The sequence below is a fragment of the Hyposmocoma kahamanoa genome, unplaced genomic scaffold, assembly GCF_003589595.1.
Source record: "Hyposmocoma kahamanoa isolate Upper Pololo Valley unplaced genomic scaffold, ASM358959v1 102, whole genome shotgun sequence".
NCBI classification, from domain to species: domain Eukaryota; kingdom Metazoa; phylum Arthropoda; class Insecta; order Lepidoptera; family Cosmopterigidae; genus Hyposmocoma; species Hyposmocoma kahamanoa.
Genome location: NW_020653337.1, coordinates 12383610 through 12401032, shown reverse-complemented (window position 1 = coordinate 12401032; position 17423 = coordinate 12383610). Strand labels below are relative to the sequence as shown.

The window sequence follows — 17423 nt, the reverse complement described above, 5'->3', positions numbered from 1 at the left end:
ATGTGTCAGCAAACAATACTATTTTGCAATGGTCCTTAACAAAAACTGGCAGATTATTAATATAAATCAGAAATAACAAAGGTCCAAGTATTGAGCCCTGCGGAACACCCATTTTTACCGGAGAACCCAAAGAAGTCATTCGATTTATGTGTACTTTCTGTATTCTACCGTTGAGATATGACGATACTAGTTCCGACGCCTTGCCATTTACATCGTAATATTCCAGCTTCCTAATAAGAGTAATATGGTCAACGCAATCAAATGCCTTTAAGAGGTCACAGAAAACACCAATAGGGTTCCCAAGCATCAAAAATGTGTTTTAGTAAGCTAATTGGGGGGTGGGGGGCGAACCTGGATTAGGTTAGCACGGGTTCGTGGGGAGTGGCACAGAAACTTGGAGGCCTATAACCCAGCAGTGGGTAAAGTCAGGCTGTATATGACGATGATATGAGACGCAACTCACGACGTAAAGTTGTACAATCTTTAGTTAAAACAAATATGTAACTAGTGATTTTTGTTTGAAATAAAGTTTTAAATAAACAAAAATACTCACGGTCTACATGGATCTCGAAGTTCCTCCGACCCTCTGAAATAGCCCGCGATACACCTGTCGCATCTAAGGCCTTCTGTACTATTGGCACAACGCACGCAGCGCGCTCTAGCGGAAGACCCGCCCTCGCGATAGTAGTCCTCCAAATCTGCACTGCTCACATCGCGCGAAGTCGGAGACACATCTGACAGATCGTTCGTACAGATGCTGGTGTGGCCGTGACAGTACGTTGAACAAGGGATGCATTGACCGTTGTCGGTAGGGTCGCCCACAAAGTTCGGCTTGCATTTCTCGCATTGGTTGCCCTAGAAATGAAGAAAAGGTAGTAAGTAATAAACACATATAATATCGCAAAAATATACGCAATAAATAGTGTACGCAAATAAAAGTACAAACCATGGTGTTGTTGTGGCACTCAATACACTTGTCGAGCTTGTCGGGTCCTTCGCAGTGTGCGTGTCCGTTACATTGGCACTGGATGGTGCAATTGGCGCCGACGTAGCCGAAATCGCAGCGGCACACATCGGGCTGCACGCAAGCGCCGCGCACGCAACCCTGCGCACACACTGCCGCGCATCCTCCACCCCCTGCACGCTTGTACCCCGTGCCGCAAGCGCACTCATAGCCTTCGGGCAGGTCCCGACACACCTGCAGAACAATATCCATTTCACTAAGACATTTTATTCATGACAAATGTTAAGCGATTATTATATGTATACACAAGTTATTTTTAATAGGTCCCAAGACCTCTCAACACCAAATTTAGTTAAATAACTTTTGTTCCACGTCTAAAAAATGTTTATGTATACACAATGATATTGTGATACCTGTGAATGATTTGTTGTCTTTGGAAAATCAAACACTTGTACTTTATTTTATAGAACTTCTCAAAAAAGTATAAAAAGGTTATAAATACCTCAGACTCTGCTTTACATTGATGATGATTATTTTCGCATTCATTCTCCGGTGGACATCTAGTATAGTGCCAAGAAAAAGTGTCATTCGTGGTGTTCGTTTGGTGCACACTTTCATAAACTGCCGCACAAGTGGTTCGTGTTGAGTAATCGAGAGGGGAGTCAATGGAGCCTTCAGCGCAGACACCTTGCCCGTTCGCGCCCTCTAGTGCGCACCAGCCGCAATGGGAATGATGCAAGCACTCTGAGCACTGCTCAAATGTTCCACAAGGTGCTGGGCACTTGTTCTTATCAGCTTTAGTAAGCACCAAACCGCATACACCACCAGCACAGTATACGGGTTGATACGCAGGTGATATGCACTTTCCGAGATAAGTTGCCCAGTGGCACTCCGCGAATCCCCCTTCTGCACCATCAGAACTAAGACACGACTGGCAATCATCGTATTCGTGACACCGTTTAGGACAGTCGTCTTTTGTCCATGGACGCGAAATGCTTCGTGTTGGTTCATCCGAAATAGCGCAAGTCCAATTGAAAAGTTCGTTAGGACTTTCTGGCACTTTTATTATTTGACCTGTACGAGAAAGACGAGAGCTTTTATGTATTATCTAAAAACACTATTATCGACAAATCTAGATATTAATATCTTACCTTGTCTATTGATCAGTCTAGTCCACTGACACTGGTTATTAGTGACGCACTTTTCGCAATCAGACGCCGCGCATCTCAGTTCCGGACACTGGTCCACGTCGCTGATGTAAGTTGTTCCCGCGTTACATTTCATACTGTGACACGATTCATCCGTAGGAACACATTCGCCTGAAATAAATTTATTTTCTGAAAACGAAACAATTTCAGAATATGCTATTTTTTATAATATAAATGACGGGACGAACAAGTCGTGCGCGTGATGGTAAGCCACACGCCTATCCATATAGTTACAATGCCACTCGGAGCTTAAAAATCGCAAAGATCTGAGGGGCGTTGTCACTGCGTCCGTTACATCGAGACATAAGTTGACAAGTCCCATGTGCCTGTAATTTCACCAGCACCCTGATCCTTCAAAACCGGAACACAGTAATGCTGACATTACTGCTGGGCAGCAGGAATAGGCAAGGTGGCAGGCAGTACTACCCTGGAGGAACTCTTTCACAAGGAGCTGCTACTAAATTTAATTCTTATGAATTTACTAATGAATTAACTGATTATGAGATAATAACATTTTGAAATACTCATAAAGCAGAAATACAGTTAACTAACCAACTGCAGCTGCACAAGATTCGCACCAACGACAAGCAGGTTTCTCTTCGGGATACATAGGCCACGCAGCCAAACACGATGAACAAGTAGTGAAGTTTTCACACGATCGTCGTGCAACCAGCTCCGCATTGCATGCAGTTCCAGAATTGGTAGACACAATATCGCTGCTTTCGCAACCGGGTTTCCCTACTGAGTAGCATTTAGTATAATTCCCAGCACTACAGAAACTGCATCCCATACGACTGCGGCAATCTAGTTTACTGGTGCTCCACAGTGAACAGAGATCTTCAGGTAACGATATGCGGGTGACTTGGCAATGTGCATTGCCTGTCCAACCTCCTATTATGTAGATGTATCCTTCGTTTTCTGCTTCGACGTCTATTGCCATTGCATGCGCTATTGTCGGAGGTGGAGGATGACCCACTATGGTTACTCCTGAAACAATGTAAGTGTCGTAACATTAGCCTATTTGATAGACATACAAGCACTAAAATTTTCAAATTCATTCAGAGTATAGTTTTTTCAGGGTTCAAAATTAGCAAGATATTTATTTTCTCTCATAATTATCATGTTAATTATCCGACAATTAACAATGCTTTTTCATAGTTTTGTCTCGTTAATATTATTATATAAAAATGACAAACTAAATAAACATGAAGAAAAATCTTTGAAAAAACGATTTGGATTGTGACTTTTTTGGATTGACATTTGTCACGTTTAAATAAATAACGCACCCATTCATAGCCCTGCACGAGTAGAACGGCTACCATGACTGGCATACTAGTCACGGTACCCGTTCGCTCACAGAGGCATTGGATACGACTCAGCATTCTGTTGTTTCAATTAATTTTATAAATATCAAAATTATAATCAAGGTATATTTATCAATGAACGATTTATCATTTCGAACCCTGTTTTTTTTACTGACCTGTCGTAAGTTTGACCCATTGATTGCATCCATACACGTAAGCATGAAGTGATTCCGATGTTAAAGATGAATCGCTTTTACCTCCAAAAATGATCATATAGTCATCTGTAGTCACAGCTGAGTGCAAGTATGTCGGTATGGGTTGATTTTTAAAGCTATTTAAATTCGGAAAAGTTGGCAGTTCGCTCCATTTCTTAGTAGGGTAATGGAATGAGAACAATGTATTAGACAGCGTAGTACCATTGTAGGTATACAATATTCCGCCATAGATGTACAAACTCTGAGACAGTGCGTGATAAACCGTGCTGTGACCGATTATTCCCAAAGGTTTCGTACCGCCACATTGTAATTTTATCCATTTGTCGTTATCCAGGTCGAACTCCCACATGTCAGCCATGAAACCATACTCTAACGAAAAGCCTCCGATCATAACAAGACTTTCATAATCCTGATACTTTTGCAGTGTCAATGTATGTCCAGCAAGTGGAGGCGGTTGCTCTTCTTTACTACTAATATTACTCCATCTCTGATCTTTCAAACTAAACTGCCAGAAATCACTTAGCGTTTTATTTAAGCCACTTTTTTCTTGTAGACTAAGACCACCATAAATGTAGATGTTTTGTTTAGAGTGATATATTTCAGCCGCATGGAAATATCGACCTTCCGGCATTTTTGCATCGGGAGTTGCTTCAACTGTGACCTGCATCCAAGTGTTATTCTTTGTGTCAAAAAATCTTATGTCGTTCAGAGGGCCATGCGACAATGAGTAACCTCCGAACATCCACAATCCTCGGCGATCTGCAACCAAACTGTGGCCAAACCTCGGTAAAGTTTTCCTCAAATGATCTAATCCGTCTGACAAGTATTCTGAATTGAAAAGTTCTGTAAACACCAGTTGACTTTTATCCAACTTGACGGAACAATCTTCTGCACCAAATCCTTCGTTACAAAGGCATCTTCCGTAACTGGAGTCGCACACTCCTGCGTTATTCGCCATGCTACAGTTATTTCGGCAAATGTCAACTTCGCAGTTTGGCCCATCGTAACCATCTCTACAAACACAACGTCTTCCTTTGCAAACTCTTGGCCAAGCACAGTAGCCATCACATCCTAAAACTTTGTAAATGCCTTCAAAGCCTTGTTCCAAATGACCCTGTTTGTAATGGACAGTTAAGTTACCACTGCGAGCTTCCACAACTCCTGAAGCACCCGTGCAGAACACACCAAGCAACTGACTTTGCTGGTTGTTACTAATGTCTGGAACTCCACCCAGCCCGTCATACACATACACGGCATTTTCATCGCATGGCACGTTAAAACGCTCCGAGTTTATTGAAAATTGGATTATGGCGTCTTTTATTTCTTCAGCAGAAATAATCCATAGACATTCTTTAGATGGTCCAACGGTCTTTATATTCGGATCCGACATGTACGAAGTAATTCCTTCAGTTTCAGTGGCATTGAGCATACCTCGGGGCTCACATTGATAAAAACATTTTCCTCCGTGTCGAGGGTCTCCATGGAACTTAGGTTTACAACTTTCGCAGTTCTGTCCTTGAGTGTTATCCTTGCAAATACATTCTCCAGTGCTGACGTCACACACTCCGCGAGTTTCATCACCGTGATCATTACAGTCACATCGCCGGCAACCTTGCCCGGTTGTTGCGTTTCCATGGCTTCCTGGTTTGCATGATTCACAAAATTCACCCTCAGTCCAATCCTGACACTCGTCGCATCTACCTACGCCAGTGCGACACGTAGAGTGGTTGTGACAGCCACAGTTAATCGAGCAATCGGCTCCCGTCCAGCCTAAATCACAGTTGCATTTGTATTGCGGTGCGCCAAGGCAATAGCCGTGGATGCAGTTATTGTAGCATGTTCGAATGCAACTCTTCTTTCCGTCACCGATGTAACCTTGTTTACATTTACACGTATAAGAGCCATGGGTGTTATTGCATACGGCATGTTCATGACAATCGTGCAGGCCAAGGCCGCACTCGTCAACGTCAGGACACTGAGCGTAGGCCCACCCCGCGTCCGATACAGTTACATTCAGCAAAGACGCACAGGACATATGTGACCTCGTAAAATCGCCCTCGGTGCATGCGCCAATTATTGGATTTTCGTGTGAGTGACACCAACCACATCCCATACTTCGTAAGCATGTGGAGCATTGAGTATGAGCCTGGCAAGATTTGCATTGGCTAGATTTGCGTGTGGTATCGTCTGTGGGTGTCGAGGCGCGATCTAGCCACTCGCGACATAAGCCGAACTGGTACTCGCTAGTGTAAACGCTAAAACTGAAACACTGGCGGGTGGCTTCGCACCAGACACAGCGGCCGCGCTCGTCTAGACAATGCTCGCAGTCGAGTCGCAGGCGGCAAGGCGCGGGGCACTCGCTGACTTCTACGATGGCCCCGCTAGCACGACCACGACGTGCACATCGAGCTTCGTCAGCCCACCACTCACAGTAATTCCCGGAAACACAGCGCTCACAGCTAATGTAGTTTGAACAATTAGGGCAAGCTGACGGTTGCAGAGTGAGGTACCGCCATTCACCGTCAGCCGCGCATTCGTTTTGTTCGTTGGCATCACGTTGCTCGCACCGGTTGGTAAGCTCGCACCACCCACATGCTGCATCCGATAGACAAAGCAAGCAGTTGTCATAGCTGGCACATTGACCGTTGGAATATGGTTCGAGGAACTCAAATGTGAAAACCTGAAATAATTACATAATTATTTACATGTATGTAGTATAATACACAAACAAAACATTATCCAAAATTTCGATAATAGTATGATTTTTTACCTTTGCAGTCTCCAGAGATTTATTATGTAACAATTCCATTTTGGCGTGATGATGAGATGGATAGAGTCCAGTGTGTAATGAGTCGTTGGCATGCATGTCGACGTAAATGCGGCTGGGTTCGAGCGCAGGCCAGTTGACTAGCGAGCAAGCAGACGGCTGCGCTGTTAAGTTAGCCACAGAGTTCTTGCTTTCATTGAGCGTCAGGGTTATGTTTGCGTATCCAGCGCAGACGTGTAGGGTTTCCCCTGTACCGTTCCAGTACTGCGGTATGTGTAACCAGCCGCGTAGTCTTGCCTCGCTGGACCCGCTGAAGATGTGATTGCTGCCGCCACCCGTGCCCCAATCGATAGTAGTAGCGTTAACGACCGACACTCCGTCAGGATGATTCCAGTCTGCTGGCTGTTGATATCTAATGAACGTAAGACCGGGGCGTTTGTCTAAGTTCTTGCATTGGTCGGGTGCGGTCACTTCGGTCCCGGTAGCACCCCACCAGCCTGGATTTTCTGAAGGAGTATCTTCACCGCACACTCCGTAAGTATCTGCAATTTATAAATTAATTAAATAATTATTTTGGGCATCCTAACCCCCCGTTCACACGGCATTGCACTGCCCGTTTTTTTGCAGTATTCGATATGCGTTTGTATGTGCGCGCGTTTTTTTGTAGGACAAATACTGTGTGAACCGCACGGCACAACCGGTTCGGATTTATGCTGCAAAAAAACGTGCAGTACAATGTCGTGTGAACGTGGGGTAAGTGTTCGAAAGTCAAGATAGCCCAGCTGTATGCGCCTTTTTTAGTCAATTCAGGATTTTTTCAGTTCTACGTATGTCATAGATTAGGCTAAATCTGCTTGTTAGTCACAACATATTATTTATTAATAACAAATTTAAAGTCATTGGGCAATTTATTGAGCGTAGAGAGAAGGGCAAAAAAACGAATCAAAGTTGACTCTACATATTTCTCGGTGAATTAGTCGCGAGATGTGGCTTAATTGTTTTTAATTAAAAAATCGGAAAGTAATCGCACCTTCCTTGTGATGGCATCTAGCATTCTGCACACACCAGGTGCATTGGTAGAGTTTGAGCTTTGTGCTGACGGAAGGCAGGGCAACGCGTGAGGAGTTTGCACTGGCGGCGGCCAGCGCTGGCCCGTGGATCAGACACGAGTGGCAGTCACCGAGGGTCGGGCAAATGCCACCGCAGCGAATTGACTGAAGGTTCGTCGTGCAGTTCGAGACTATTGTTCTCCCGTAGCAGATCTATCAATGTCAATACCAATTTAATACCACAACCTCTGTCAAAGGTTGTAACATTGAGTATCATCATCATTTCCTATTGAGTATCAGATCACTTTATTATCATTATATATGGCGAATTGGACTTGTGCCTGTTTGGTTTCTAAAGTGAGCGATCCCATTTAGTTCAAACTGTCAAATGAGCTAATTAGGTTTTTTAGTTCCTTTACTTCCTTTAGTTCAGTAATCAATTAAATCTGGGATTTGGGAATGAACAGGAACCGTTTCGGTCTGTGCAGAACACGAAGCGAAACGATCCGTACGAACGATTTAATAATTTAAACGGGAATGTTTTATTGTTTTTCCTATATAAGAGTGTAGTCTTTCTTTTATTTCTAATTTCCTTTTAATGAATATATTTAAGACAAAACGTGTGTAGCGTAAATTGGAATGTCCTTTGGTAAATTAATAATTAATATCTTTTGTAAATAAAGTGAAGAAGAGGGTGGTTTGCCTTAATATTAGACAACTGATGACTTAACCATCTCAGTCAGCCGTGACCCAACTGACCTGTAAAAGGCCCGAAACGTTGGCTTGTTTGAAACACCAAATATATGCGATTTAGATCTGAAAGAATGGTTTCATTTGTATTCATTCTTGTTTTTTTTTAATTTATAATCTGTAGCTTTGCAGCGCAGACATTCTAACTGAACTAAATACAAGACAGGTGAACTGCTAAGTTCAGCCAGTGTCGGAAATTCATTCTTCATCATTGCCATTGCAACTGCCTCCGTGGCCGAACGGTTACCATGCCGGACTGCCACGCGTAGGTCCCAGGTTCGATTCCCGGGCCGGGAGAAATATTTGTATGGCCTACATTTATTTCTCTCGCGAGTTTACGTGTAATTTTTGGTTGTCTATGTGTGTCCATGGCACCCGCGACACAGGGTTTCCCTAATGTGGGGCTATGTTGAGTGTATGCGTTAATATTATTATTATGTTCTTAACAAATTCTTACTTCATGAGCTATTCAAGCCTACGGTGAATGGCATGTTTTAATTCAGGCACTGTACTCACTATTATTTTCCTAGAGTAAATTCGTAAATGTTCAAGTCGACTAATGAAAAAAATTGTAGGTTGGTTCAGAGTACATTTTGCAAGATTTTTATCTTAACTTCGTAGGAGTACAATACAAATAGTATTTATGTGTTACAGATAGGCTAAAAAGTAGTTTCAGACTTACGTCGTCTGCAGAGCACCAGCCGCACTCGGGGTCTGCCAGGCATTCAGGCTGTGTGCGGTGACGCGGACAAGCCGACTCAGGGTCGCTGTTCAAAATACCCGCCTGCCAACTCGGCACCACATACGCTAGCAGATCACCTGCACGATACATTGTTGTTCTTACTACATACAATACATAATTATCACACTGTTTCTGTGTAAGGTAAGTCTGATATAGTGTATTTGCGCTTGCAACGATCCTACCACACTTCCGCCGCTATCAAAGATCGTACTGCATTAATCAATCATCATAGAAACTTCAATTTTATAATCCTTCCTTCTGCCATTCAGTATACAGTAAGCGAAAAATCGCAGCTCACTCTTCGTAAGGCAAGGCGAGATGGATTGCGTGCGCATGACTCGACGGCGTTTTAATATATACAGTCAACAGCATACAGTTTTACACCATTGTTATCGTAAGTAGTAAAGGGCTGGACTTAAATAAGATAAAAAAAAAAGAAAATAAAAACCGTATTATAAAATATCGTTATTTCAGAGTTTTCATAAATCTAAAATTACACTGTAAGTAGCATTTTCATCATTATTATTTTAAGAACGAATAAGTATTAGAATTACACGAAAAGCATTTAGGTTTATAACCTTCACAAAAAAAAAAAACAATAAATAAGTACTAAGGAATGAATATTTTTTTTATTTCGTCAAAACTTTTTTAATACAGTTGCTCAAAACGTGGTATTTTTCGCACTACAAATCGTGCGGAAAGTTGGATTTCTCGCACTAGTGCTTTTTACTTTTCCAGTTTTTTTTAAATTTACTGTTGTTTCAAATCTTAAGCACAGAACTAAAGAAGTTGTATATTTATTTAATATTTATGTGCTTTGTGACGTAAGTCATTCGTCATTAAAACTTATATTTATTTACAAATACTATATAATGAACGTATCGAGTGGAGGTCTCTGCCTACCCCTGAATGGGTGACAGGCGAGATTTTTATGTATATATTAGTTTTATGTATTACAGATAAATTGTATCTCACTACCGTGCACGGGTTCCTAAAGAAGTTTAAACAAAAGTACCAGGACTTCATAATAAGAAAAGTGGTTACAGACCGATATTACAGAAAAGAAACAAAAACAGCACGTTAGAACTATATTTCCATAGACTTTTAAATAATGGTTGCAGTGGTTGTATTTCATTATTTTAATTTACTAGCAGAAAATGAGTTTTTTTAAAATAGTGTTTTATTTTACTTTCAATGTAGTTTTTTCGCAAATGTATCAAAAAACGTAGTTTGATACACGTGCGGATTTGTCATTTTCACTTGTCTCGAGTCTTGATGCCTCGAGACTCGTGATTAATGACTAACTTTCCGCACTTGTATCAAAATAACTATTTTAATACAGTTGCTCAAAACGTGGTATTTTTCGCACTACAAATCGTGCGGAAAATTGGATTTCTCGCACTAGTGCTTTTTACTTTTCCAGTTTTTTTTAATTTACTGTTGTTTTAAGTCTAAAACATAGAACTAAAGAGATTGTTGTGAGATATTTATTTCATATTTATATGCTTTGTGACGTAAGTCATTCGTCATTACTATACTATATCTATGGAGAGACCGCATTTTTACACCTATGAAGTAAATGCTCCTTAGTAGCGATTATGTAGAAAATAAAGTAATATAAAATAGTAATTTTAATGTGGCTGAATACTGGCAACAGTTGCCATATTGAAAAAAGTCGGCAAAAAAAATACTAATTTTTTTCATCGTTTACATTCCCGCCTTTTTCATTAACTTTTTTACGATTTGATTTTGTTATTGACTACTAAAGAAAGAATTGACAATATTATTTATGCAAAAAATGAGTGATTCCGACGAGTGTATTGTGGATTTAACACCACCAGATATACGTGCAAAAGCATTAATAGCAAGCAATAGTACTTTACCGGATAAATCGAAAGATAAATACACAGCCGTCTATGATCAGTTTATAGACTGGAAGCTAGAAAACAAAACGGCTTCATTCTCGGAAAACGTACTTATGGCTTATTTTCTCGAACTGTCCAAGAAATACCAGGCATCAACTATGTGGTCAAAATATTCCATGTTAAAAACTATGATTAAAACAAAAAACGACATTGATATAAAAAACTACACGAATTTGACTGCGTTTCTGAAGAGGAAATCTGAAGGATACCAAACCAAGAAGTCTAAAGTGTTGACAGCATCTAACATTGAAAGATTTATTAACGTAGCTCCAGATCATCAATATTTGGCTACAAAGGTAGGACTTAGACACAATCTTTCGTTTCTTATATGTACACTTATTAAGTTATCTACACTATAAATATGTGACTAATATTATTTATTAAATTAATTTGCAGGTTGCACTCATTTTTGGGATCTCTGGTGCATGCAGGCGCGAAGAACTGTGCAACATTACAGTTAAAGATATTGCAACTCATGGAAATATGATAGTAGTATCCCAAATACTAAAAATAAAATTCCGAGATCGTTTACTGTTGACGGGCCATTTTACGAAGTTGTTAGGAAATACTACAGTCAGCGTACATCAAAAGGAAAGAGTGACCGTTTTTTTCAAAATTATCAGAAAGGGAAATGCACTGCGCAGGCTATTGGCATCAATAAATTTGGAAACATGCCAAAAGAAATTGCCATATTTTTGAATTTACCAGATGACCTTTATACAGGTCATAGTTTTCGTAGGTCTTCTGCCACATTACTTGCAGATTCTGGGGCTAATATGACAACCGTAAAGCGACATGGTGGATGGAGATAGAGTCATGTTGCTGAAGGCTACATAGAAAGCTCCATTGTTAACAAATTGAAAATCGGAAACCAAATAACACAGTCTATCCATATACACCACCACCACCAATTGAACGCTGTCAGCCTACTCCACACACTTCCACGTTTTATGAACCCCAACCAGGCCCGTCTCAGGCCCCCGACAATATTTGTAAACCTGAACCAGGAACAAGTTCATCTGATTCCGTCCGACGCCAACGTTTTTGTACACCAACTAATAATCAAGGACCTGAGCCAGAATCGACGCAGACATGCGAAATTAACAGCAGCTTGAGTCAAACTGTGAACTTGCCGGAAAGACCTCAAAGTACAGTGTTACTCTTAATAATTTTTCAAATTGTACTCTGAATTTTTATCAAACAAAGGAATAAAATGAGGTTTTTTTTAAATACTGTTTTATTTTACTTTCAATGTAAGTTTTTCGCAAATGTATTAAAAAACGTTGTTTGATACACAGGCGGATTTGTCATTTTCACTTGTCTCGAGTCTTGACCCTCGCCTGTGGCTCGGGCCAAGATGTTTCGAGACTCGTGAATAATAACTAACTTTCCGCACTTGTATCAAAAATAACTATTTTCAAACGACTTCGTCGTAAGAGGTAGTTAGCATTTCAACATTGTTTACGCGACAATCAGAGCTCTGAATTCACTTTACAATAGGCAATGATACTTGTATCAGCGTGTAATCTTTAGGAGCAAAGGAAATCAAGATTGCCGTGAGTCACTCGTCAGCCGTCAATTACCTATATAACAACTCAGGAGCAGGTTCAAAGGTCACATGCAGTTTTCAAGCTTATGAATAACAAGAATAAAGCGTATTTATGAATAACAAGAATAAAGCCTATTTTTATTTAAGTACACGCGAACGTAATCTCTTAAGAAAATTTTCGCTTACGTATTTGTTTTATTTAAGGACTACTTAAACTAATTTCGTCTGAATATACATATTCTTACCGTTGACATTTCCGTGATATCCGCCGGCAATTAGTAATGTGGATGGCGGTTTCAAGGCCGCCGCGTGCGCAAACACACCTTGCTTCTTTGGATACAGCTTGCGGCTCTTGCCTAACACGTCCAAAGGTATCCACGAGTGGCAGCCGAGATGATAAATGTACATTTGACCGTCGTAGCATATTTCTTCTCGATTGTGCCGATGAGAATATCCTCCAAATACAATGAGATAGTTTCCTACAAAAAATTAACACGTGGTTAATAATAATAATGAAACACGTTTTTTGTACTTGTATGACGATTACTGACCACGTTGTTTCAAGTATGCTAATTCCAATAATGTTAGTACATACGTGTGGAACACGCAAATAATATTTTTTTGTCATTTCAGTTAAGATCGAGCTATTTAATGCAGTAAGCAAACAAATATAGCAATCAACTTCTTTACAATGACAATGTTGAGTTACAACTTATATTTCCAAATATATCTTTAAGACATTTACATAATATTACTCTTTCAAGATATTTCTAGTTTATTATTACCAATGATTGTGGAAGTGTGGAAAGCTCGTTCCCTCGGGACATAGGTGTCGCGCAAATGTGCTCTGGGATAATGTATTTCGGTCCAATGTTTGTAATCAATGTCGAATGCGAACATGCGATCCGACAGCTTGGAGAATCTACAGAAAGTGGAATAAATAACATAAATTCAAAAACATGATCCGCTTTACATGACTATTTTACAGACTGAAGCGTTTTGTTAAGCTGAAAACATTTTAAAAAATTTTCTTGAACGGACGACTTATACATTTGTTTGCATCTTATTTAGAGAAATAAAACATTAGAGAAATAAAACTTTGACTACAAAAAAAGTAATTTAAATAAATGTTCATCAACATCGTGTCTCCTTTGCATCCTAGTATTATAAAAATAAGGAATCAAGTTTCGAATTACTTACCTAGCGACACTAGCAACTACGCCTCCATAAACAAGTATAGAATTGGAATGTTCATGATAGACGGCAGTGTGTGCTACAACACGCACATCCAACTCTTTCCCCCCACGTACCTGTACCCTTTCCCATCCTTCTGTAGTCACGTCACTCAACTTTATTTTATACATGCTGAAACAATATTTGTTCTCAAATTACAGAATTCAAAATCAAGATAGACGTCCTATAAGTAGTCATTTAATGGCTGTTTAATTTGAGGTAATACTCACTTAGAAGAAAACTCGCCATCAACTGTACTTCCACCAAACAAATATAGATCGTCTTTTACAGTCGTCAATGTATGTCGTGTTAAGCCAGGTGGCGTTAATGAAGAGTTTACAGCCCTAAGCGACCATGTGTTACTTATAACATCATAGAACCATAGTTCTGACGACAAACTTCCATCAGATAATTTCCCACCAAAAAGAATGAAGCCGTTTCCATATACACAAGCTGAGTGACCGTATCTTGGTTCTGGTTTAGTAGAATTAGCTCTACCCAAATTTATCATCTCTGGTTTATCAGTAAAATGTAAATAACTTTCTGAATATGGTGTTGGTGAATTTGTATACATAAGAGGTAAAGTGGTTCTGTCATGGTGAGAGAATGAAGATAATAATAAATTAAACAATGAACTCCTATTTCCTCTGTGCCAGCTGCCTTCGTCATTGCCCTGCAATAATGATAAAAAGTGAACTTTACATAATAGGAAGCAATCAAGAATGACCTCGAAATGGAAACATTGACCAGTAGAGAGAACATAAAAAATACGACTAATTATTTCATGCCCTTGTTATTTGTGCACTTTGCAAGCTAAATACGCAATTATGATGTTAACCAACTGTTTCAGTAGTCTCAAATCAGGTGAAGGTTTTCATATAAATATCAAAATTTCATTGAGAATTACATTGTATTGCTTTCTTATAACCTAAAAGGATATATTACAATTAATATTAGGTATACCACAAATCTTACCTTAGTAAATAATGTGAGTACTGATTCATTAATCTCCTGATTGGTTGGATATCTATGCATTATTTTTCCATTTTCATCATACCACTGACTAGTTGAAAACCTAAATAAAGAAATCAATTAACGATTTAATTAATTTATGTAATGAATACACTAGTTTAGTTTGGAACTGTTGAGTTATTAATAAAATTAAGTTATCATCACAGATTGCCATTAAAAATTGATTAAAAACCTATTTCACTATTTTGACTCGTTTTACTTACAACATAGTTGTTATAATTAACTGCCTCCGTGGCCAAACAGTTACCATACCCGACTGCTACACAAAGGTCCCCGGGTTCTCCCGAGCCGGGAGAAATATTTGTATGGCCTACATTTATTTATCTTGTGAGTTTGGGTGTACTTTATGGTTGTCCATGCGTGTGTGTCCATGGCACCCGCAACACAGGGTTTCCAGGGGGTGAGAAGCAATGTTGAGTGTGTGCATTGTTATTATTATTATAATTGAAATGAAAGATGAAATTAAAAATTTGTTGTTATTGGTGAATTATCCTTGCAGTACTTAATCTGTGTAGGTACACTTTTATGAGCAGTACTCACTTATAAATCTCCAAAGAACCTAAAACTTTATTCAGATCATATCCTCCAAAAACATATAGAGAGTCTGTGTGATTGACATACACTGCAGAGTGTGCTGCCCTTTTTGTCATGCCAGTCTCTGTGAGAGAGAGCCAGTGCCAGCTATTTCCTTCTTTGTCATTTACTTTTAGAGAGCAAGACTCTCCAGAATACCTAAAATAACATATTAGTATTAACCTAGCAAAACTCTTATTTCTGTAAATAAATAATTGTAATAAAAAAATAAAAAATTTAATAATTTAATTATCGAGTTCTTAGGTTTTCACGATTGTTACACATAGGAAATGAAATTATTTTTCTGGATTTAAATTGCGTATATTTGTTTTTCCAAACAAGCCTTTTTTTTTTTCAAAAAATAAATTTAATTATATAAAACAGATAAAGTCTAATAACTGCATATTTGTGAAATGAAGTTTTCTGTAACAATACAAGTTTCAAAGTGTATTTACCCCTTTTTGCAGATGCAACGGTTTTCTTTACAATGTCCATTGCCTGAGCAGCCGTTAGGGCAGAGTTCCACACTGCAATCCTGTCCCACCCATTTGCCGACACAGAAGCATCTATTGGACATGCATACACCACGGCCTGTACAGTTATTGGGGCAATTGTGGACGGCATATGTAGCTCGGAAACCATCTAGCACATAGTTTGTGTCACTGTATAATAGGATTAGCATCTGCAATAAAATTATGAAATCAGTTCAATGGAAATGTGATACAGTTTTAGGCAATTCATATTAATAAGTCATTATCTTACATATCCACTAGAAGCGGTAACATTTTGTGGCTCAGTCTTGCCACTAAAACTGCCCAGTAATGGTGAATCAAAGGAGTCCCCGTCATACACAAATACATAGTCATAGGAACATTCTGTGCCCATACGAATGAAACTCAGTGTAATATACTGACTCCTGTTTGCAGCCTTGATTAGCCATTCACAGTGCGAGTCCTATAAAAAAATTCTAATTAGCATCTGCCAGAATGAATTGATTTATATTGGGGTATTCACACTTAATGAAACCGACTTGTGTGTAATTGGAGTTGCTGGGCCCATCGGTGATGATACCACTCGGTTCGGTGAAGACCCTGCGCGTCTTGTCGCAGGGTGCTGTGGACGCGGCGCACAGCACGGCCAAGCAAGTCCAGCAGAGGACTACTAAACCTGCACCTTTCTCCCGAATACGTGGGTAAAACATGCCTCTTCTGATTTGACGTAAGACATAAGTCAAATAACAAAGCCATATAATCGTGAATTCGCAACTAATATCACTAAAATATAAAATAAACAACACTCATTTGAGTTAATAGATGACATCTACTTCAAGGCTAACCACTTTACGAGAATAACCACAGTGACTTGTTAAGCTCTCACACTGATTTATATTATATTGATTGCTTCAGTGATATAATTACATAAATTAAATAAATTTACGGCACTGATAATACTTTCTAATGAGATTTTCTTACAAACAAACAATTCACAAATCCATCACAGATTTTATTTTGACATTTAGAATTTTTTTATTAAGAGTTTTGGCTTGGATATAAGTACTTTGAGCCATGTTTTCGTTTAATTATCGAGAACTTTAGTAATAAAGGGTTTAAATATGAAATTGCCGATTTATTTTACTGGCCACTTTAAATTAAAATTAAACCTGTATGGTGTCCGATTTCAGAGTGCAACGTTTTTCACACGAAAAGTAAAACATGCTTAACTTAAAAAACATGATATTTGATTGTTCGACTTTCAATTGTTTTTACATTCAGCTTTTAACGTGAAGACAGATACAGCGAAAATCTGAGTATCTAATTTTCGAATACGAATTTCCACATGGAGTTAACGTAGCAGAAACTGTCAATGCTGTATTTGGAGAGGATACGGCATACGCAAATACGGCAAACGCCGGCAATACGGCAAATTACGACTTAAAGAAAGAACCACGAGGAAGACCAGTCACAAATGTAAATAACGTTGAATTGAAGGTAATGATGGAAGCCGATCCGTATCAAACTACCACGAAACGTCATGGTTTAATGTTAGCATACCCACAATATGACATATGGCGTTTGAATAATGACGACGGAACTCGCAGCAAAACAGCTTCAC

At 39.3% G+C, this 17423-nt stretch overlaps 1 protein-coding gene across 1 annotated transcript in view; it reads right to left on the bottom strand.

Annotated features, from left to right (window-relative positions):
• LOC113234316 (multiple epidermal growth factor-like domains protein 8) overlaps nucleotides 1-16747 on the bottom strand; it is a 23610-nt gene extending 6863 nt beyond the window's left edge. The window contains exons 1-18 of the mRNA XM_026469621.1: nucleotides 16342-16747; nucleotides 16074-16265; nucleotides 15767-15993; nucleotides 15279-15470; nucleotides 14682-14781; nucleotides 13937-14379; nucleotides 13674-13838; nucleotides 13259-13395; nucleotides 12719-12952; nucleotides 8940-9076; nucleotides 7489-7720; nucleotides 6462-7000; nucleotides 3653-6371; nucleotides 2725-3159; nucleotides 2116-2283; nucleotides 1467-2038; nucleotides 947-1198; nucleotides 554-855 (exon numbers count right to left, since the gene is read on the bottom strand). Coding sequence (XP_026325406.1) covers nucleotides 554-855; nucleotides 947-1198; nucleotides 1467-2038; nucleotides 2116-2283; nucleotides 2725-3159; nucleotides 3653-6371; nucleotides 6462-7000; nucleotides 7489-7720; nucleotides 8940-9076; nucleotides 12719-12952; nucleotides 13259-13395; nucleotides 13674-13838; nucleotides 13937-14379; nucleotides 14682-14781; nucleotides 15279-15470; nucleotides 15767-15993; nucleotides 16074-16265; nucleotides 16342-16512 — 7217 coding nt within the window. The 5' untranslated portion in view covers nucleotides 16513-16747. The remainder of the gene's footprint in view (nucleotides 1-553; nucleotides 856-946; nucleotides 1199-1466; nucleotides 2039-2115; nucleotides 2284-2724; nucleotides 3160-3652; nucleotides 6372-6461; nucleotides 7001-7488; nucleotides 7721-8939; nucleotides 9077-12718; nucleotides 12953-13258; nucleotides 13396-13673; nucleotides 13839-13936; nucleotides 14380-14681; nucleotides 14782-15278; nucleotides 15471-15766; nucleotides 15994-16073; nucleotides 16266-16341) is intronic.
• Between the last annotated feature and the right edge of the window lie 676 nt (nucleotides 16748-17423).